The 24,000-nt window shown below is 43.6% G+C and overlaps 3 protein-coding genes across 3 annotated transcripts in view; 1 reads left to right on the forward strand and 2 right to left on the reverse strand.

Moving 5' to 3' along the window:
- Positions 1-12,608, reverse strand: part of pnpla6 (patatin-like phospholipase domain containing 6) — a gene marked incomplete in the record, with an annotated part of 39,725 nt that extends 27,117 nt beyond the window's left edge. Inside the window, 8 exon segments of the mRNA XM_062534077.1 lie at positions 226-385; positions 1,618-1,758; positions 2,265-2,356; positions 2,580-2,662; positions 2,848-2,935; positions 3,752-3,808; positions 7,913-8,001; positions 11,593-12,608. Of these exon segments, the coding sequence (XP_062390061.1) occupies positions 226-385; positions 1,618-1,758; positions 2,265-2,356; positions 2,580-2,662; positions 2,848-2,935; positions 3,752-3,808; positions 7,913-7,957 (666 nt within the window).
- Positions 1-24,000, forward strand: part of r3hcc1l (R3H domain and coiled-coil containing 1-like) — a 71,274-nt gene that overhangs the window by 36,316 nt on the left and 10,958 nt on the right. The window lies entirely within an intron of this gene.
- On the reverse strand, positions 16,601-18,618 carry LOC134088889 (homeobox protein MSH-C-like). Its single transcript, XM_062543075.1, has 2 exons — positions 18,204-18,618; positions 16,601-17,688 (listed from the first exon to the last, which is right to left on the reverse strand). Exons 1-2 carry the CDS (start codon positions 18,616-18,618, stop codon positions 17,273-17,275), a joined length of 831 nt encoding a protein of 276 aa, XP_062399059.1. The 3' UTR covers positions 16,601-17,272.

Raw genomic sequence — 24,000 nt, forward strand, 5'->3', positions numbered from 1 at the left:
ATGACCAGTCTTAATGTCTCCTGTAATACTTTTAAATCTCAATTAAAAACTGCTGTATGGACATGAGAGATACAACACACACACACACACACACACACACACACAGAGACAGACACAGAGACAGACACAGACACACAGACACACACAGACACACACACACAGACACACACACACAGACACACACACACAGACACACACACACACACACACACACACACTCCTCACCTGTCCGGTAAGGCAGAGCTCCAGCTTGCCGTCCTGCACCACGTAGATGCTGCTGTCGGGCTGGCCGGGCCTGAACACGTACTCGCCCTGCTGGAACTGCAGGAACACCATGTGCTTGCACAGCTCCAGGAACAGCGGCTTCTCAAAGTGGCCCAGCACCCTGCACAGGAATCACAGCAAGCAATCAATCACATCACATCACATCACATCACATCACATCACATCACATCACATCACATCACATCACATCACATCACATCACATCACATCACATCACATCACATCACATCACATCACATCACATCACATCACATCACATCACTCTTTATTTTTGTAGTGGCTTTTGCACAAAGTAGCAATGTAAAGTGCATACACACACAGAGAGACAGACAGATATACAGTAATATAGAGTGTATGCAAAGGGGCATGAAGCCAGCTAGTCTTTATGGAGCAAATGGCCGTGTGTTCAATGCTCAGTTGGGTCGTCATAATATAAATAACTCTCCATTGAAGTCCTCAACCAATCAGAATAAAGCACTACAACTATTTCTGTTTGTACGCAGGAGAATCGAAAAATACCAAATCTGCAAACGCACACACAAAGCTATGAACCGTGGTCAACAGTGCAGCTTTGAGGGACTTTAAAAGACTGTGAGGATCTTAACTGTTCAGTGATGTTGATGTTTATTGAATTCCCCCTTGGGAAATGTGACCCTGTAAAGCAGAACCAGTCGTTTCGGTCAAATTTATTAAATTAAGTTATTGTGCTCATGTGAACGACCATAAACTAAGCTTTCCAACGATATGTATATCGAGGGTATTACAAAAACTATCGCTAAGATAACCGCATCCAAAGTTGACATGGTTCTCCTGTCACAATATGCCAGAAGAGGAGAAATCACCTTTTCAAGCGGCGCATGCACAACGGGAATGACAGGATATGTGTTGAATCTTCGCCGGGTTTAACAGTCAAAACGTATGTTTTTCCGTGAAATGCGTTCACGATATGAAACTGAAGACTGTATACAGTCGAATTATGCGAAAACGTGAAATTCAACATTTTAACCCGGAAGTTTGTTATTGTTGATTTTCTCAAAATAACGTTGTGCGCAAAACGACTGATTTCGCTTTGAATGGTCACAAATCAATAAAGTATCTATTTATCTATCCATCTATCCATCTATCTATCTATATCTTGTTTTGAGGGACTTTAATAGACTGTAAGGATCTTAACGGTTCAGGGGCAAATTAGGGTTCCGTTCGGACACAAGCACACTTAGCTATGAACCGTCGTCAACAGTGTTGTTTTGAGGGACTTTAAACGATTGTGAGGATCTTAAGTGTTCGGGGCCAAACTAGGGCCGGGTTCCGTCGGGACTCAGGAACACTTACCGGACGTTCTTGAGCATGTAGAGCACCTCGGAGGGGAGGTGAGAGTTGGCCACGTCGAACTCCGTGAGGTCGGCCTCCAGCACGGACGGAGGAGGCTCCTTTAACTGGAGAATGGGCACTTCCTTTTTAAAGCGCAGGATCCTAGGAGAGGAGGATGGGGGGGGGGGGGGGGGGAGAGAGAGAGAGAGAGATGGGGTGAAGGAGGGGTTAAGTAATAAAGAGAGTGAAGACGGGGAACAAAAGAGAGGGATGAGGAGGAGAGGAGGGAGAGGGAGTGCAAATAAACAGAGAGAAAGATGACAGGGAGAATGGGGGCCAGGAAAAAACAGAAAGAGGAGAAGAAAGCAGACAAGACCAATCAGAAAAAGAAAATGAGCAAAGACAGAGAGAGAGAGAGAGAGAGAGAGAGAGAGAGAGAGAGAGAGAGGGAGAGAGAGAGAAATGAGGGAGAGAGAGAAATGAGGGGGAAAGAGCAAGATGAGGGGGAGAGAACAGAACATTTTGGGCATTTTTATTGAGCAGGTGTGGAGTGGAGTGGAGAGCCTCGGGCTCTTTCCAGCAACGCTAAATAAAACATGCCCTGGTGGTGTGGGGGGTGCTGGTGGTGTGGGGTGGGGTGGTGTGTATGCTGGGGAAGGACCTCGTACTTTTTGGCAATGTTGAGCATCTTCTGTTTCTTTTTGAGGCGGGGGCGCGAGGACGACGCTGTCCCCACCAGAGATGAGGTAGACTGGGACACCTGAGAGGGAGGGAGAGAGAGAGAGAGAGAGAGTTTATCAGTATCAAGCTCTATAATACAGTACTGCAGAGACACACCTTTATTAAATCAATATTGGATATTTAAATACTACAGAATAAAACTAGTGACAAGTGCTACAGCACACACATTCATATTTAAAAAGGCAACCTGCCCATCTTCCCCACCCACACAGGAAATCCATAATCCGGATCACGGCACTTACTTTCCGCATGATCTTGCGTCCATAGAACATGACTTTGTCCCTTTTCCGGAAACGGTACTTGGGGGCTTCCTGGGATTCTAAGTCTAAAAGAGAGTGAAAGAGAATGTTATCGCGCGTAATGTTATTGTTGAAGAACACTATTGAGGAACACTATTGTTGAAGGTAACCCTACAACTGGCACCAGCAAACATATTTAAAATTTGGGATAATGAACAAATTGATGGAAAGGCGAAAAAAAATGTTCATGAACGAGTTCTCAAGGACTCACTTCGAAGCTTTATCCTGCGCATCACAAAGAAAATCAGGATGGCAATGAGGACGATGGCGATGCCAGCGCCGATCACAATGCCCAGCATCTGTACGGGTTCAAAGCACAGGGGAGACATAGGAAGCAAGTTACTTCAGGTTACCTCACCTTACTGAAGAGATGGCACAGGGGAGTGAGATGTAATCCTCTCAGGGAAGACAATTCAACAGAATTAACTTAAAGGCATAGTCGGGGATCACACGCCATTTCAAGCCTATAATATATATATTTTTTCCACGTTCCTGTGTGGAACTTCTCTGGGAATACTGCAGATATATAGTCCGACTGTCCACACAGCACTTTCCCATTGACTCTCACTGTATTTATTACAGCTTGTGGTACAAAGTGATGTTAGAAGAAAACTGGAGTGACAACTGCAGCAGCTCAACAATAAGTCGGTAAGCTTTGCCATCCCAAACAGACCAATAAAAACAAACAGACAGCTCCCCACAATACACACTGGCAACCAAACACTGCAACCACCAGAGTCCAGCTTCAGAAAGTAAAAGCTCTATCACGTATAGACATCGTTAGGTGACCTACCTGGCTGAGGAGTCGTGGCCGTCAGAATTAGCTGGCTCAGTGAATAGTTGGAACACCTATGTGACAGGAGCTTTACTTTCTGAAGCCAGATGTTTTACACCTCTGGCAACCACTGCAAAGTTTAGGTCTTCTCTAACAAAAAAAAATGTCATGCGCTTTCCCAGAATGCAGTGGTCGCGATGTTTGGCTAAAACTCAAGGACTGTTTGTTTTGCTTTGTGGCTTTGTTGTCGTTTCGGTCAATGCCCTCGAGGTGTGTGAGGGGGAACTGTGACACACATGGTTTCATTCTCACAGGAGGCATAAAAACATGGCGGACTGACCATGCTGGTCTGTAGTTGGTCCTCCACAAAGTTCTTGATGTTGCTAAAGCCTTCCTGCTGAGAGAGAGAGAGAGAGAAAGAGATTAATTTATTTGATGTTTTGTGAAGTTATTTCTTATTTTTTATACTTGTATCGTATTTTATACTTCATAGTTTATCTCTAATCAATTCACCCCCCCCCCCCCATTATTTATTATTACTATTCATAATCATGTTATTACCATTATCAACATTGCCAACATTGATAGTTGAGTTGAGAGAGAATGAGAGAGAGATAGATAGATAGATAGATAGAGAGAGAGAGAACAAGAAAGAAAGATAGAAAAAGAAAGAGAGAAAGAGAGAGAGAGGGAGAGAGTGAGAGAGAGAAAATGAGAGGGAAAGAAAGCGCGAGAGAGAGAGCGCACCAGGAGAATAAGCAGGCTTATCATGAGCCAGAGAGAATTATTGTTGAGTCAGAGGACTATGGAGACAAAGGGGGCGGGGGTAGAATGGAATGCACTGGAGGGAGGAGAGAGAGAAGGAGACAGCGAGAGTGTGTGAGGGAGAGAGAGAGAGAGAGAAAGAGAGACTGCAAGAAAGTCATTTCTCTGCCTTTTTTTGTGAACAGACAGAGCAGAGATGGCGAAGGAGAGCTTGTGCGAGAATGAGAGAACAAGACAACTACCGTCACAGAGGCAGGGGGTGGGGGGGTCCAGCGGGAAAATATGACTATCCCATCTGGTTCGAGTTGGACATGCATCTGAAAAGACGCTGATATCGAGCAGACGAGAAATGCGGTATTCGCCCCAGTCCAACAGATCCCCCCCCCTTTACCTTCTCACTCATATTCCCCTCAAGCACCAATTACATAATCTCTGCTCGACTCATTCCTTGCTCACTTTTTCTCTCTATTCTCTTCAAACGCTCCTACACTCTTAAAACGAGTGTGTTTTGTACTTATCTGGAGTCTGGACACAGATGTGTTAAAAAAAAAAACAAGGTAGGTAAGATCTGTTGATTTTGACGCACGTTGTGTTATTTACATATGATATATACAAATGAAAAAAAAAAAGGAAACCGTACAGACGGTGTTGTCCCCATCTGGACAGAAAGATGTGATAAAAACTTTTCGCACATTCTCAATCTGGTGTGTTTAGCAGTGGGAGCGCAAGGTAGGGAAAGGAACTGAAACTCTCACATACAAATACACACACTCTCTAAAGGGAGCTATCACAGGACACACACACACACACACACACACTCTAAAGGGAGCTACAGTATATCACACAGGCCACAAACAAACAGACAGACAGGCCCTCCCCCCCCCCCCCCCCCCCCCCCCCCGATGCCATAGGGGCTGTAGCTGTCGGGCACACCACAGCTCACGAGAGGAGCAGCGAGAAAGCAGAAGGAATCTGGCCTGGTCTGGTCTGTGTATGTCCATGCTGGTCAGCTGAAACGTGACACAATCAGCTGTCAGCTGACCACAGCACAGCACAGCACCGCAGTGCACTCCGTAGGCAGGACAAAAGCCCTCTCTCTCTCTAGTCTATAAATGTGAGCTGAAGATAGACGTCCAGGAAGACGGGGAACCAGATAAAGAGATGAAGGGAAAGGGACTGAGCGAAGGAGGAAGAGTAAAGGGAGAGAGAGAGAGAGAGAGAGAGAGAAGAGGGCAGAGAAAGGGAGGGAGGGAGTGACAAGAGTGAGAGAGGATGAGAGATTAATGAGAAAGAGAGAGGGAGAGAGAGAGAGGGAGAGAGAGAGAGACAAAGAGATGGAGAGAGGGCAAGACACCAAGAGGGAGAGAGGTACAGAGAGAGAAGAACGAGAGAGAGGGGGAGAGAGAGAGAGAGAGAGAGAGAGAGAGAGAGAGAGAGAGAGAGAGAGAGAGAGAGAGAGAGATTGTATAAGAAAAGCCTAGGGAGATTAACCTCCACCCTTAACAAATCGACAAAGACAAAAGGCGAGAGGCAAGCTCAACAGTCTCAACATGAGATAAGTGTGTGTGTTTGTGAGGATCCAATGGAGAGTGGAGGAAAGGGCAGAAGGTGACTGAGTGAAACTGATCCTGGATCAAATACAGCGTTTACCATGACGCGTAACGGCCCATATCAGAGCTCATATCAGATCCCACATCAGATCTACCAGCAGCACTTCAACATCTTAGCACTTACAGTCATCAACAGCTGGGTGAAAAAGCATTCTAATCCCAATGGCAAAAAAGGCAGCGCTGGTAGCCATGACAGAGTGATCACGATCAATGACAAACAGAATGCGGCTAGGATAGGGCTAGCAGCTACGACAACGACGGAGCAAGGCTAGGCTAACCGTAGAGGGAGGCCAGTTTGAAGAAAGACTAGCGGGGACTAGCAGTGGAGAGAATGGGACAGAGGCTGGCGTGGAGGAGGAGAAGATGGAGGAGAAGATGGGAGGCGAGGGGTGTTTGGAAGGGAGAGTGAGATACAGGCAGGCTAGCGGCGGCGGTGGTGGTGATGGTGGGTTTGAGTGGGGGTGAGACAGAGTAGGCTTGGATGAGGCTTTGGCTAGAGAGTGTGTTATGACATTTTAGCAGAGACTGAGGTGGGGGGGGGGGTGTAGAAGGACATGGAGCGGGAAGATGATGGGGAGAAGAAACAAACAAACAAAAAAGAAACAAACAAACAAACAAACAAACAAACAAACAGGGAGTGGGAGAACGAGGGGTAAACAAATATCATAAAGAAAAGGTTTTGGGCTTCAGGTTATTAAGAGGGGTGATTATCTAAAGCTGCTTGGACTTTATTTTATTAGACTGAATATCCCTTGGGATCAATAAAGCATCAATATATCTATATATCTATCTAGACTGGAAAGTGGCTAGAAGAAGTAATGCAGATTTTTTTTTCTAAAGTCATCCGAGGATGTCGCGTCGGGGTATACGTTTCGGAGTGTACAGGATATCCTGGGAGATCTGTAACTAACTCGGCTGAATCATGTTTTCAAATGTGGTCTTGGTTACAGTTAAATTAGAAGTAACGGTAGTGTTTCCCACAGATTAGAAGGCAATGTGTGGTGGTCGCCTGGTAACAGGACACTAAAAACTGTGACCGGCGGGGTCACAGAAGATTCTTCCTGTAGGGGTTCAGTTGAGGTCTGACTCAGTTGTCATGTGAGCCGTGTGCGGTGGAAGGACTTGTTTATGCTCTGCAGCATTGCATCTGTAAACTGAGAGTGTGATAGGATTCCATTCCACGCTTAAGATAACAAGGCCACCGGCCTATAGGAATGCAGGACGTAGCCTCCACAATCAGCAACACTTATCTCCAACCAAGGCTCGCACATCCTCCACAAAGCAACAGCTAGGTTTATCATGTTCGTTATGGATCACAGAGGAATTCTCCTTTTGAACCAAAATGCAATCTTATGGCTAGGGCAAAGTTAAGACAAAACAAAAAAGTAAATGCACTCTCAAGTAATAAGTCATATAATTAATATGAAAAGGTGTCACAAGGCGTTTTTGGCCTATGCCATCTTCGGCATGGGCAAAGTTAGGCCTAAGCATTAAATCTTGCTACTTCATCTCAGTTGACATTCAGGCATAATTTGAAGACATCAGGAGGAAACAAAAACAACCCTGGCCAAGACTTAACTCTGAACACGTGCATAACTGTTGAGATTCGCCTCACCTTGATAAGGTTAAATGAAAGGGGGGGTTAGATAAGAATAGGAAGGGAAGTAAATGCCATCCACTATGGATGTACAATTAACCTAACAATTTAGGTTAGTTCCAGATATTAATTAATTAGGCCCTGGAGCTTAACAGTAGGGAAGAGAACTCCAGCTTCAGAAAGCAAAAGTCCAATCATGTTTTGGTTCTACCTGTGCACTTAACACAGGTGTTCTCATCAATTAGGTGCACGCCCCAGCTGAAGAATTGTGTTAATTAGAATCAGCTGATTTAAAAACATGGTTGGCATAGACAGGTGGTAGAACTTTTACTTTCTGAAGCTGGAGTTTTCCACCTCTGTGTACTGTATGTACAGTATGTGTGTCTGCTATGTGTGTGTGTGTGTGTGTGTGTGTGTGTGTGTGTTAGGACTTTTACTTTCTGAAGCTGGACTTTTCCACATCTGGAGGTTAAAACGTTTTAGTTTGTTTTGGGGTGGGGGGGGGGGTGGGTCATGACCGCATGCTCACCTCTGGTGGATCGGGGGACTCTTGTCCCGAAGTGCTCTGTCCCATTCTAACCACGCCACCACGTCACAGAGCTGGTCCATCAAACACGGCTGCAACAAAACAAGGCAGGGGGGCAGTCATGCACACGCAGCTGCCATGCTCAACACGCACCACAGACATAAACAATGACACACACACACACAGGACAGATATACACACACACACACACACACACACATATATAAACAAAATACACAACCCACCACATAGCAGAATTCAGAGACTGCTTAACTAGCGAACCAAAATATAGACAACTTGGCATTCCCCCCTCACATACAGAGAACATTCCATCATGGGCAAATCATCACACAGAGCAGAATTAGGTGACACAAACGCTAAACGGCTAGGTTTGTCAAGATCAACAACAACAACAACAACCACAAATCATTCAGGAAGAAACACACAGAACTCTTGCCTGTTGATTTGTCACCAATCAGCCTCAGTGCTTCATACAACATAACAAACGACACACACACACACACACACACACACACACACACACACACACACACACACACACACACACACACACACACACACACACACACACACACACACACACACACACACACACACACACACACACACACACACACACACACACACACACACACACACACACACACACACACACACACACACACACACACACACACACACACACACACACACACACACACACACACACACACACACACACACACACACACACACACACACACACACGGCTGGGAAACTACCCTTTGACCCGACTACAGAGTTCACCTGTGTTCTCTCTACACTCTGCACGTTCGTTCTCTGAACTAACATGGAGCCAGCAGCAAATGGAGAAGCAGATCGGTCTAATAATATGCAAATCCCTGCCACCAGAGAGGCTGACAACAACAATAACCCAAGCACACCCGAGAGTTGCTATCTGACAACAACATCCAGTGGATGTGCAGTGTGTACCCGGCAGGCCATTACACAAAGTCCTCATTAAACTGACTAGCATATCATACAACAGACCATTTAGGAACCTGAATGTGAAGGACAAATCGGCGTTAGGGAACTTTGTGGAACGGTGGATAACTTCCCTTGCTATATTGATCCAGGTGGGACATTAAAAACACAGACACGCAATATGAGGTACCCCATGAGAGGCATATAACAAGTAAACTAGAAAAAGCACTCAGAGAGCGCAGACCTCCACCAAGCGGTGATATGGATCACTCATTTCTTCCTTGGGTCATTTCAGACCTTCCCTGAAAATTGAATCAAAATCCATCCACAACTTTTTGAGTCATCTTGCAAACAAACAAACAAGCAAACAAACAAACAAACAAACAAACAAACAAACCCCGATGAAAACATCCTTGGCGGAGGTAATAAAGTTAAACAAGAGATTATTTATATAGGCCTAGCCTAGCACATTTTTTTCATGCACAGAGTGGAGCCCACTTATCAATTTGGTTTGATGTTTTTATCCAAAGTGACTTAAGCTTAAGAGACATGCTAGTCCAGTTCCTTAGCCACTATGCTACCACCACCAGGTGCACCTCAAAGGCCTTTATACAAGAACATTACCAGACAAGCCTAACTCTCTATCCATTTGAATTAATTTTTTGGTAAAAAAAAACAAAAAAAAAAACTGTCCATTAGCAATGATGCTACATGAACCACAACAAAACAAAATGTGAAGTTAATTCAGGATATCATCTAAGGGCTTTAGCTTTGTGGGTCTAGTGATTAACTCTCTACACTGGTGAAAGCCCATCCCCCCATGACAGAATGTGTCAGTCATCTTCAAAACGCAAGCAGACAGACTTAACACTCACTCCATCACCAACAGCACACAGAGGCCCCTCCTGAACTCTCTCTCTAACACACACACAGACACACAGACACACACACACTCGACAGAGGGCAATACATGCTAAATCTCTGTTAGGTTCCCTCATGAGCTCAATTATGTCAAATGTTCATAGTTTTATTGCGGGTGAGAGCAAAATGTGAGGCATCCAAGTCTACCCAGGATCCCCTTGGGAATCAATAAAGTATCTATCTATCTATCTAAATCAGTTTTTAAAAACATTACGCTCTCTTCAATTCACCAGTTTACAGGCTAATCATGCTAAACTGTGGCATCACACACACAAATAGAAAAAGACAGATACCACAAACACACACAGCCTAACCACGAGCTTATGTTCTCACAGACAGACAGACAGACAGTTTAGACAGGACAGGACACACACACACACACACACACATACACACACTCACTCACTCACTAGCCCAAACAGATCCATCTCTACATCCACACATACACATCATCCCCCCATGCACTGTACAAACACACAGCCTACAATCCAAACCCAGATGGCCCTACAGCAGCCCCCCCCCCCCCCCCTCTCGGCATCTGGCTGCTGGATGTGATCCTCTTTGCTCTCCTCTCCCCCTCCTCTCCCCCTCCTCATAGTGGTCCTCTTTGCTCTCCTCACCCCCTCCTCACAGTGGTCCTCTTTGCTCTCCTCCTCATATTGGCGATCTGCTCTCCTGCTGTGAGATGATGCCTGACCGACATCTCCCACTAACGAGCCCTGCTCTGTTATAGGCTACTCCCCTCACACTCACACACACACACACACACACACACACACACACACACACACACACACACACACACACACACACACACACACACACACACACACACACACACACACACACACACACACACACACACACACACACACACACACACACACACACACACACACACACACACACACACACACACACACACACACACACACACACACACACACACACACACGTTGTGTGGCTGGCCGCTAATGTGGAGTCAGGTTACGGAGCTGCGCCTCTTTGGGGCTGCTCATCCGCCCACCGCTGCCTGGGCTGCTGACTGATGATGAGCTGCTGCAATCTGATTCTGAACTGTACAGCACAGGCACAGCACAGCGCAGCACAGCACAGCACAGCACAGCACACTGTAGGCACAACAACAAATGAACAAACTCACCCCCCTCCCCGCCCCACACACATACCGCTATTCACTCTACCAGCATCCACAACAAAGACAATGACACAGACACAGAGAAGCAAAAACAGGGAGTCGGATGTGTGGAATAACACACACACACACACACACACGATCAGTTCAGCCATACTAGGCCTTTTGATCAACTCGGCCTACCATTTCCACTAAGCACTACGGGGGCTGCGAGCAACTGGCATTGTCTGTGACAAGAACTTCGCCAAGAAATCTGATGAAACAGCTGTGTTCAGTCTCTGTGCAAATGTGCTGAATTGAGGTCTCCCTTCCCTCCCTTCCCCTCTCATAATGTAACCCTACTGTCACACCAAGCACCTCCCTGTGAATTGTCCCACATTGTTCTCCCAAAACAATACAATCAGTGTCTCCCTGCATTATGGTAGAGATATGCACAAGCTACAGCCCCCACCACCTCTGTGTCTCTCTCATAGACACTATGCAAGTGCACACACACACACACACACACACACACACACACACACACACACACACACACACACACACACACACACACACACACACACACACACACACACACACACACACACACACACACACACACACACACACACACAGTTTGTACCTTTGTACTAGGAATTGCCATGCAGTCTATGTTGAAATGTGACTTCTTTCCCCACCACCAACCGCCCTCTGATACAGTTCATATGGCCCCAAGTCAAATGTAACTGTGTAATTTGTGTCCCAGCTTGAGAATATCTAGCTTCAGACTTGGGTTTGTCTGGCCAGCTGAAAGACACCACACTTACTTGAAGTATTCAAGTGAAGCCTTCCATATCTAGATGTTCATTTATTTTGCCTCATACAACATACATAATATTTTGATGTTTCCATCTGACTAGCAGTTAAATCATAAAATCTTCGAACGGGGATGAGGGACGGCCACAATAACACACCTCCACAACGCAACGGACAAGTCTAAACGTGTACAGTATGAAATATTATCTCAATATCATTACGGACATGGTTTTGATATGCCTGAGCGTATCCAGCCATCGCATTCCACTGATACTTGCCTGCATCAAAACACTATGTAACGACAGGTAACTATAATGTTGAACGGCACATCAACGATACATCTCGGTTAGATTCCCTAATAAGCTGTAATGTCTCTCATATTCAAATGTGTATTACAATTGAGAGCAAAACACCGTATGGCCCTCCGTGTGACTGTACCCGTTATATGTTTCAAAACGACAACATTACAGTATCTTTGGTTTACCAACTAACAAGCTAATGTGTATGCTAAACTGTCTAGGTTAGCTTGTTCCTCGCAAAAACATGAACACAGAGCAAAGGACAATCATGCTGAACGGGTAACGTTACACCTGCTATAACAATGCGCCTCCAACTCCCTTATTCTGCATCAGACATAGCCGGTAGTAGCAAACACTAACTTCAAATCGATGCTATTGTGTTTCGACCTCGGCAGGGACTAACGACAAGTTAACATTAATGTGTCAAGATGCACTGACATGCAACACACATCTCGCATCCCGCTAACGTTAACGTTACCCTCTGTATCGCTAGCTAGGTTAGCATGCTAGCGAATTTACACTCATTCAAAGAAATCAGACTACAGGATGGACGAACGGTGGCGAAAACTGCCCAAACTCATGTCCTGTCCAAGTAAATACAGTATTTCTTTGAAGGACACTTGTCATATTAAATGTGATTGAGGATTTCACCGCTTACCTCACCTGACCTCCGATGTTCTCAAACTCTTCAGTCAAACAACATATACCGGATATATGCCTAGAAAAGACTCCACCCACTATGTGCTTAGATCTCACGACAACCAATTGGATTTTAGACAAGTGCTACATGTAACCAATCCTCTGTCTCGGACTAAAACCATTTGCTGAACGCCCATACAGTAAGATAGCCTAAACCTAACATGTTTTTTTTCCCTAAAAGATATGCATGTGAGTCTCTGACAATAATAATCAGTGGGACAACAGCGATGACACATTGTGGATGATGCACTCACAGACATTGTGAGAAGAAAAAAAAAGACTCTGACTTTGCGGAGGACATGGTTGAGGTAAACAAGCTGCAAAACGAACCTACCCTCTGTAAGCAAATGCAATGTCCATGCACTGATTAATGATGCCTTCAAAAACAATAGGCCACGTACCTATTAACCAGGCTAACGCTATTTGTCAGTTTGCTAACATTTATCTAAGCACACAAACGTTAGGCATACTTAACCGTTTTAGGCCTATGACAGGTAGCCTATTGTCAATGTATTTGATCCTGATTGCATTTCCTGAAATCAAAATAGGCTACACTAGTTTCCCTTAGAAGATAGCAAAGTTGTTAAGTATGATAGATTAAATCACACACACGTTATCTGTGGTGCTCTGCGTGGCCTAATCAACGTCATTGCCTCTCCATGTCCCTCTCTCTGCGGCAATCTACAGATAGGATGAGCGACGACATTCTAAAAAAAAATGTGTTGGCGCCATCTACTGATCAAATGTTGGACTAACTCGTGAGAAAGGACGGTGATTCTAATTTTCTCATCACAGTATCAGCACGAGATGCTGCATTGGTTACATTTCACCCAATTTCAAAGTTATATATTTAGTTACTTTAAATATATATATATATATATATAGACAGATTTATTCAAACTTTAAATCAGGATGTTGCTCTATGAAGTTGACAACATTTTGTTATGTAGGCCCAAGACTATTAGAGTCAAAGCCCTCCACAAACCTTGAAATTATAACGTATCCTTGCAAAAGCTTCTATATTAGCATAAAGTAGTCCATAACGTAGAGATCCCCACAGATTGTAGATGGTAGATGGGATCAGTTAGGCCTGTGTGTCTGTCCATACGGATATGGCCTAGGCTACACATGAAAGTAATTGTATTTGCATAATAAGTTGTAAAATGGTAATTGTCTGTTGGACGTGTCACTATTGCATACACTTGAGTTCTCTCAAGTGTATTGCATTTTGTGTACCCTATGCTATAATTTGACATTTGTTGAGACAATATCTGTAAATATGTTAAGGAAGTGACTGAGTTAAACAGCCAGACATACAGTATATGGCTTTCCACCAGATTTCACATATTGACCATTTTGTGAAGCAATTTTGTGTCGTTGACTGGCATTGCCAGTAACTAGGGAGTGTATGCTATGCTGCATGCCAGGAGTGGACAAACAGAACATTAGTGGCACAAAATAGGTTGAGATCATGCAAATGAGAAAACTAAGCAGCTAACTTGCAGTGATGTGTTTTCAGTTCCCGTTAAAAGGGATTGTAAACAATGTTTGATGACTCTACATTTGCTCATGTTTATGTTTATTCTCATGCTTCTCAGCAGACACTTTTGTCCGGAGCATCGTACATGATGTCAGTACCAAATCACCAAACACAACACATATGTGAAGGAGTTCGCCCCTCTCGTCTGTGCTCCCCGAGAAAACGCCACGCGGAGTTGTTATGGTTTGGGGCACAAGGCTTACTGTTTCCAGTTGACAGAGTCAGGGCTATGTACGGAGACCATTGTTTTTTATTGTTGTTTTTATTTTCTGTTTCTATTTTCTTTTTTTTCCCCAGTGAACTCAGAGAATCGACAGCTGGCAGACCCTGAGGAGATGCTCATAGAGTGTGACAAACTGTTCAGTTAAAATGAGCAATAGAATTGATTACAGTACCTAAAAATGGTTGTCACTACACTGAGCAGAGATCATCGTTATCGGTCCAAAAGTGGATGATCACCTGCCACTGAAGCAGCATATTGCTTAGTCATGTTGCAGGTAAGGTATCATCATCATCATCATCATCATCATCATCGTCGTTATAATCAATAACCGTTGTTTATTTAGGGGAAATTGACTGAGCATGAAGCTCTTTTACGGCGATACCCTGAGTTTACAAACAAAGAGAATCAAACAAAAAACACACATGTGCTGGGCCGGAGTGCCATGATCGCCAGTGTACCCAGACATTGACACAGACACAGACTTGATGCACAAACTTATCAACATCACTTTGTTATAAAAACTCATTTTTCCCTGTGTTTGGAGCTTATTTTCAATGATCTCTTTATTGTCGGTTTGGCTTAAGAGACTATCTGCTGTTCTGTCAGAGTGTATCTCTCTGTTTATTGCAACTGAAATTAGACCAGACAGGGCAAACAAAACCAGATCTAAGGCTATCTCTTATCTTCTGTCAGGCTACCTAAAAACCTTCTGAGCTTTAAAAACCGTCTACACATGTCTGCATTTCTGACAAGGTCATGTGACAGCAGGGAACTTAAAAGAAATTAAAAGAATACAAAAACAAAGCTATTTGCGTTCATGCTCAAGTGTACATTGACGAGGCCTATGGCAAAAATGTTGGCAAACAATTTACAACAAAGTTGACACAAACAAATGTCCCTCTTTCTGTTTATGTAGCAGTTTTTAGGACAGAAGAGGAGCATAACTAATGCAGCTAACATTTAACAGAGAAAAGGTAAGTGGATCCTAATACTTTACTCCTTATTCCACTCTTTTTAGAGTAGAAAAGGACATAAGAGTTCAGCTGTTTTATTGTTTTAGGCCTAAAGATATTCAAATTTGCTTTTGAACTAAATTTCAGTTGACCTCTTCGTAATCAATAGCCATGCTTTGTGATGATGCACTGCCACCCAATGTTTTGGAGTAATATTACAGCATTTCTTCATTTTGCATATTTTTTCTGACTAATTCGGAGTTTCTTCACCTCGTCAGGCATTTTAGAATAGCCTACCTTCTTACGATTTTCTCATACAGACAGTTAGTCATTGTGGTTAAATCAATTCAAAGTTGCGACGAGGTAGTGGTCTGGTCTGTATGCCGGCGACAACAGGCCTCCTTTGGAAGTAAAATTAATTTATCTGTCCTCTCATGTAGCCTAGTTTGTTTTAAGGTTCCAATATTTGGACGCTCTGAAATATGATTTAGGCTAACAATAAGACTTTATAAGTCTAAAGCTTACATGCAGCTACACAAATCCTATGCGTTTTTAGCATCACGGTCACCTACTCCTGAATTAAAATTATTACCAACCCCAACCTGCCTGTCCGATTTTTAAAAATCCTGTGCCTATGTTTTTTTTTCTTTCTTTTTTTTAAGACAATGGGGCGTTCATTTGCCATTTAATATTCGTGTTAAATAGTCATCAATTCACAGTGAACAAGTTAACGGCTGACGTCTAAAAGTAGAACATAAAACATCAAGCTGGACCATTGACTTAATTGTTGCTTAGTTGTTTTTCTTCCTCGGGGATAAGTTTAACAGGTCTGCACATTGCCTGATGAGTTCAGAAAAAATGGTGTGTCTTAAAATCAAGAACATTAACCAATAAACTAAATGTTCTGTTGAATATTCTGCTGAACGATGTTGAATGTGTCAACGGCCTCGTTGTGTGTGTTCACTGTTTGCTTTAGCCGACGTCTGTTTTTTAAAATATTAGAATTTTAGCCACAAAACATGTTTTGTGCTTCAGTTAACAGTGGCCTACCCAAATGCCCAATATAGGCCTGTGTCCTGAGAGAGACCCAATAACAAACAGATTCATCAATGAGGGTAAAATTCTCCACAATAATCTTTATTGTTGACTAATAAATATTTGGTCTTTCAAGGCACTTACAAACTAAGGCCATTAAGTACTTAAGTTGTGTGTCGCACAACTTTTGCATGGTAGTATACTCTCTCTCTCTCTCTCTCTCTCTCTCTCTCTCTCTGTATCAGACTCACAATCACGCGCGCACGCACACACACACACACACACACACACACACACACACACGTAAAAATGCACCGACAACTGCACTGTTAAACATGAAAACGGACTGGCGTTGAAATATGGGTGTTTACATGTATCACTTTTGTGACTCTATTGCATGTAATAGGGCTGCTGAGAGACGGTCTCATCACCATGTTGTTACGGGCAGTATGCTTACAATCGACCAACAAATTATTTACAATATGCAGTTAACATAACTTTTCTGAAAACAAAATGACAAACCCAATAAAGGAAAAAGACAGCAACTGTCTATTTGAGAGGTTGGTCTGATCTAACTGAACAATCTTTCAAAAAAAAGATTAACTATACTCCTTTAAATTTGTCACACATAAAATAAAACTACTTTTACATGGTTGTAAAATATCCGCAATTTTAACATATCTCGTAATTGGTATAAGGGCACGTTGTTTATTTTTTTTAGATATATAAAAAAAAGTCTCTGCCAGCAGTAAATCTACTTATGACAAATAATACATTCCATAACCGACTGGTCCACCAAAAAGTCCGGGCATCGGGAGACCGGGCCGGGGGATGGCGTTTGCAGTCCCATACAGCGATGGGGACCCTACGTGCGCACCCAGCGGGAACGGCAGCGCAAAGGCAGGTAGAAGCGGTTTGGACGCCAGCTTGAATTTCTCAAGCTCGGCCTCTTGGAGTCTCTTGGCCTTGGCCCTCCTGTTCTGGAACCAGATTTTCACTTGGGTCTCCGTCAGGTTGAGAGAATTCGAGAACTCGGCCCTCTCCGCGATGGAGAGGTACTGCTTCTGGCGGAACTTCCTCTCCAGCGACAGGAGCTGCGAGGTGGTGAACGGTGTCCGAGGTTTGCGGTTGTTCTTGTGTTTGCGTAAGGGACAAGGGGGAGGGCTTGGATTACCTGTTGGAGAAGATCATATCACATGTTAAAACATCAATATCCACAATAGCAAAAGCAACGGGCCACAGCAAGTTATCTTCATTGTGTGACTTATGGCAAAATTATGGCAATTATTTTGCTGTATGCTCATGAGCCCACGTAAAGTGACTTGTATTCAAGTAAAAAAAAAAACAATTTTAGAAAAGGATATAAACCATAACATCATATATTCTACAACATGCCAATGTTGTTGACGTTTTTTTTTTGCAAATGAAATTAGTAACGAATGAAGTAGTCACTCATTTTAACCGCAAATACAAATGTATGTTTTAGACCAGGGTAGAAGTTATTTTCATTTCACTATTACGCAGCGTAGGCCTAATGAGCTGTCATTTAATGGTCTTAGATTTGTGCAGAATTGCTCCGTACAATAGCCAGTTGCGCACAAAGTTGTGATTACGCACACGCATATAGAAAGCACAGACAATCCCCAACCTTAAATGTCTACAGGTAGCCCTACATAATGTGAAACTTACGTGGAGGAGATGAGAAAGATGACGTCCTGAACCAAGTGCTCTGTTCTTTATCGCTAAAGTCTTCGTTATCGTCATTCAAACTGTCGGACGCGTTAGGAAAACTCTCTGAAGGCACTTTGGTTTTCTCGGCATAGAATGTCCTCGGGGATGAAAACGGTCCCATTTGTTCCGTGACAGGTTTGGGTAGTACTAGTCCAGGTCCGGCGGCGGTATACACAGTCCGGCAAGTGGTTTTCTTCGAGATCAACGATTCAACGCTGAAGGGTAAACTGTTCGTTTTAGTTTTGTGTCCCTTGTCAACGGTCGCTTCGCTTGGCCTGACCTCTTCTTTTTCGGAGTCCGCTTTCTCCTGCACTTTAACCTCGTGGGAAGGGGAGCCTTGTGAAGAATTCATCCTACAAGCGTATGGGGCCATACACTAGCGTACGGCTGTTCAATAGACTTCAGTCAGTGTGTCCCTTCTCTTTGAAGTACTGTCAGTCCAATGACTGTTGTGGGAGAGGTCGGGTATAAAATGGTCGAGAATCCCCCCCCTTCCACGTTGTCCAATCAGCTTGTCAACCGGGCCAAGCGCCTTCCAATCACCTTGTCAAGTTGGCTTCGCTACGTTTCTAGGTTGCATTTTGATTGGACTAAATGCTCCATGAAAGACATCAAGAGGATATGGAGAAAACCGAGTAGTTAACTTTAGACGTCTTGCTGAGATGATGTATTGATAGCCCAAAGGCTTTTGACTCCTTGGAACACTAAGTAGACCAATTTTAGCGTAATTAACCAGTAGGGAAGCGTCAAAAGTATCCTCACCCAATAGTTGAGCAGTCATTGAAAAGCACAATGAAATAATCACACGCTGACACTTATATACGCTCAGACAGTGATTGGGAAAATAAAGATGACCAAATGAACTCAATCGGCAAACCTTGAAGTAAATAAAACAACAACACATGCGTAGATGAAAATAGCAGACCTTGGTGATACTCCTGTCCTAGACTAGGCTAAACAAACAAATAATCACTGCAAACAAACAGGCCTAAATAGGAGAAAATAAGTAGCCTAAACTACATAACGAAAAAAGCAAACCTCAACGTCTGCTCGTGCGCATTTCAAAACAAGTTGAACCAAACAACGGAATCTGGCTATTTACAGGAATAAATATTTGTAAACTTTACGCATATGCAAGCCTATATATTTAGAAATTGATTAGTTATGATTGTTGGTCACACAACATTTCCGCAATTTAAAGCTGGTCACGGTCTTTTAGGGTTACAATAGGCTTGGTAGAGAAGCAACAGGCGCTTTTTTTCTCTTTAAGTCTCGGCGTTTAATAACCCAGACAAGTTGTGTTTTGGAAGGCGCCAGGCTCGGCGAGATCAAAAGGGAAGCTACCTCGGGGAGAAAAGGCAACAGTTAACTCCACTTAACCAATTGTCCTCCAAATATTTCATAGTCCACTGCATAGCTGGAAGGCCAACTGCTGACATCAAAAGACGTTAACTGTTTCTTTTCTGGAGTATTGCCTGAGAAAGATTTCTAAAGCTTATTTCATTTCTGCTGAGAATATTGCTCTGTATCTAACAAAAGATGAAAAAATATATCTCCACATTGCCGATGATGTTATAATTAAACCATGTTGCAACAGTAAAAAGTGAACCAGGCCACTGTTTTGCAATAAAGTATAGCCAGCATCTCAAATAAATATTTCCAATGGTTTATGATGTTGCATGCAAAACGAAAAAAAAAGAAAACATATGAATTGTAATGCAACTCCTGTATAGAAACATTATGAAAACTAACACAGGTAGTATCCTCCCATCCGACCATGTTTGATTTTTTTGAGACTGCATGTCACACACTACACATCAAAGCCATTCTACACCGAAACGGCAGTCTCTGGAATGATGAAGTCCTTCAACTTGTCAGATTTTGCAGCCCCCATATGTTTCCAATGACCATTCATTACCTTTTATTACTCTGATGGCGCTTTAAATGTCATCGGGTTGTCACGCAGCAGTTATCTAGCTACTCATAACTACCGTAATTAGCCTTAAATGTCTTAAAATGTATTCCTAACAACTGCAATATTTATAGAATTGTCGGGCTCACATCGTTATATGAAAACGCACCAGTCAGTCGGTGATCTCGTGTTTTTATTCAGATATTCATAATGGACCCAGAAATAAATAAATGAATGTATGGTGCCACGCTGAGTTGCCTGACCCCAACAGAGCAACAGGTTGTATGAGGATCTAATAATGTTCTTCTTTGCCAAAACGTTCGCTTCCCCGGGAGGGTGTTGGCACAACTTGTCAGTCAAGTGGTGTATCAGCTACAACGTAGCCCACGCAGCGCTTATTTCAGTAGCCTACCCCGTCAGTTGCCCCTCTCTTCAACACACCAGCCTAGAAGCACAGAGTTAGTGTTTCCAGTCGTCCGTCTCCTAACACTCCTGGAGAACCACTTCCAACAAATCGTCAATAATTTAAGTGATTTTTCACTGAACAGATCCATTACGCAATTAAGACTTGGTAATGCGCGCAAAATGTAAGATGTCTCGGTCGTGTTGGCGTTAATGTGATTATTGTCCCCTATTGAGGTACTTCAGTATAACGAGAATAGGTTCTACTTAAAAAAAAAAAGACACCTAGGCCCACTCACGTTTAATTGAATTGAGACGGTTAATAATTAATTGAATCTGGACAGAGAATTAATGACTGACACCAAAGACAATAAGACTGCGCCAGCATTGTCTCATCAGTGAGGGACCATCTTTTTCAATGTTTGCAGGGTTTTACATGCTGCTAATAGGACACACTAAATAGCCACATTAAATGAAATAAAAATGTCTAATAAAAACAATGTTTAGTACTAACACAGCTCACCGTTATCTGGAAAAAAAATGAATTAAATTAAAAAGAAGCAAACATGTTTTTCTCTCTGTTGCTGCAGCCTTTATACTATATGGACAGATGGTAAATAGTCAAAGATGATATGGCAATTTCTGAAGAAAGAAACTACAGTATCTGAATGTATTTCACTTTATTTTATTTTATTTTATTCAGTTTAATATAAATATGTATAGACTATAAAACAGTTAACAGTATAAATGTTAGTGGAAGAAAAACACATTTCCAAATGTGAGATTTTGCTTATACACATACAGTAGCTCTTGTACTGTTTGCGTGTCACCATTCTTCAAAAAAATACTCATTGTCATCATATTATCTCACTCCCATCATTGTATTTTATCCCAAAAAATACTCAAACATTGGCTTGAATTCTAGATTTCAAGAAAAGAAAGTATTTTTGTTGGTCATTATTTTTTAAAGGTTGTCACCATTCTTGTTGGATAGCTAACATGACAGATAGACGTGTACCGTTTGTTGATCATGAAGCTCCTCCATCAGCCACCTGTTGAGAAGGGTCAGATCAGCGCCGTAATGAGCGCGATGACTTTACATAAACGTCTCATTTCTCTCACAACAGGTATATAAGCACAGCTGGTTTGTCTTAGGCACGCTATGGCACGCCCCGTACAGTCATTATTACCCACACAACCTGATCCCGTCCAACTCAGCTTCTCATGCAAAACAAACCAGCAACAACAACAACAACTGGAGGCGCACAAATCACGCAAAGTTTCACGCGGATGAGAATCGAGCCGTGGCGCGGAACCCACTAGGCCCGAAGTCGTCGCGAAAAAACAAAAAAAAAATCCGCCTTTCCCCGAGGTCAACTTTTCCACGGCGGGCCTGCTCAGTTTCTTGCCGGCGTATTTGGTTACAGGCCTTCCTTTCGTCGTATTTTTCTCTCTCTTCCTCCTCCTCCTCCTCTTCCCCCCCGCCCCCCCCCCCACACCCCCATCTCCTTAAAAGACATTTCTGTAACAGCGTGAAAGCCAGGGCACTGTGTCAGAAGTCGTTACATAGTTTGAAAGCAGATCAGTGCCTCAAGGTCAGCCCGTGGACGAGGGGACGACGCACACACAGTCGACGGCAGCGCGGCGCTCGGTTTCACGCGGGGCTCCCTTCCAGCTTTCTCAAAGCATGGATGAAACCACTCAGTCAGTTCGTAAAATAAAGGGCTGAGGCACACACACACACACACACAGAGACACAGACCAATACACACACACACACACACACACACACACACACACACACACACACATATGTGTATAAGTGAATGTGTGTGAGTGTGTGCATATATGTGTGTTTATATTATATAGATATAAATATAGGCTGTGTGTGTGCGTGTGTGTGCATGTGCATGCGTGTGTGTGTGTGTGTGTGTGTGTGTGTGTGTGTGTGTGTGTGTGTGTGTGTGTGTGTGTGTGTGTGTGTGTGTGTGTGTATCTATGTATAATAATTCAGACTTAACACAGGCGTTGAAAGGGGACAGTCTGGCAGTGGGGATCTGCACTGTCAGTCAGACATATAAATGCTTGTTAATAGCAAGTGAAGTTTATGGAGAGACTTATAAAACGGAGACGTCACTCAAACTCAACATGCCCGGAGGATTCAATGACAAAAATTCATATTTAGGACTACTACATTATCAAGTGTTGAACTGCCTCTGAGTGAATGTAAATCTGACCAGAAATGTACAGAAAGACATGATACCAATACTGTTGTCATTTAATATTAGCGGTGGACGTCAATCATGCCATATTGTCTAGACTGCTTACGGGGTGATTGTGAGTCGTGTTAAACAAACCCAAGCAAGCGTATACAGTCTGAGCCAACAATCAGGATAACCTGAAATTTAAGACCAACTCTACATCAAGCTGCGTCTCACCGCAAAAGGCGCATAGGGTATGATGACTTTGGGAGCAGAAAAGTATAAAAGTATTGCTGAAAGCCTAAGTGTGTGTTTGTGTGTGTGTGTGTGTGTGTGTGTGTGTGTGTGTGTGTGTGTGTGACTAGTCTGTGTTTTTGTTCTCGAGAGCAAGTGGCAGTCATCCAGCTCTCCGTAGAGGATATGTGTGGACTTCTCAGAAGGAGTGGAGTGGAGTGGACTGGGTGGGGGATGTGTGGGGGGGGTGGAGGTGGGGGGGTGTTTTTTGGGGTTGGGGGGGGGGGGTGAGTGGTGGTTCTGACACCCTCCGAACAGCTCGGAACTGACACAGGATCAGTTAGAGCGTGAGCGCGGTGTAACGGGAGCCCCGGGGCCCGTGGAGGCGTTTTGACACACACACAAAAGCTGCAGGTACAGCGAGGAGATATCTGGTGAGAGAGAGAGAGGAGGAGAGAGAGGAGGAGAGGGAGAGAGGAGGAGAGGGAGAGGGAGAGAGAGAGAGAGGTAGAAAGAGAGAGAGAGGAGGAAAGAGAGAGAGAGGGGGAAAGGGAGATGGGAGAGAGAGAGAGAGAGAGAGAGAGAGAGAGAGACGGTGCCGGAGACGGACTGCTGACACAACAAAAGCACGGGTAACAGCCAACCCCAACCCATGACGCTGCATCAACCCCCTCCCCCCCCACACACACACACACACACACACACTCAGCTCTGTTGAATAGCCTCGCAAAAGTAATACGCACAATAATAAAGAAGGAAGAAAAAAATCTGCTAAAATGATTAAACCTATTAAAATAAAATTCTTCAGGGACAAGACTTTGTATTGTGAGCGATCCAGTGTCCTGCACGGGTAATTTGGATCCCAAACGAGGAGCAATCAGCGTCTCAGAATGGTAATCTGGCCCGCGACTCCAAGCAGATTACGGTTTTTATACCACTGTGGCTGCCCCTCTCCCCCCAAGTGGAGGATAAAACTCGGTATACAGTATAATGGCTGTGTATCGCT

The sequence above is a fragment of the Sardina pilchardus genome, chromosome 1 (genome assembly GCF_963854185.1).
Source record: "Sardina pilchardus chromosome 1, fSarPil1.1, whole genome shotgun sequence".
Taxonomy (NCBI): Eukaryota; Metazoa; Chordata; class Actinopteri; order Clupeiformes; family Clupeidae; genus Sardina; species Sardina pilchardus.

Bases quoted from the DNA above. Each gene is read 5' to 3' on its own strand.
- LOC134088889 (XM_062543075.1), bottom strand. From the start codon at position 18,618: ATGGCCCCATACGCTTGTAGGATGAATTCTTCACAAGGCTCCCCTTCC. The intron at 17,689-18,203 runs GTAAGTTTCACA...CTTCTCCAACAG, and splicing joins ATCTTTCTCATCTCCTCCAC to GTAATCCAAGCCCTCCCCCT.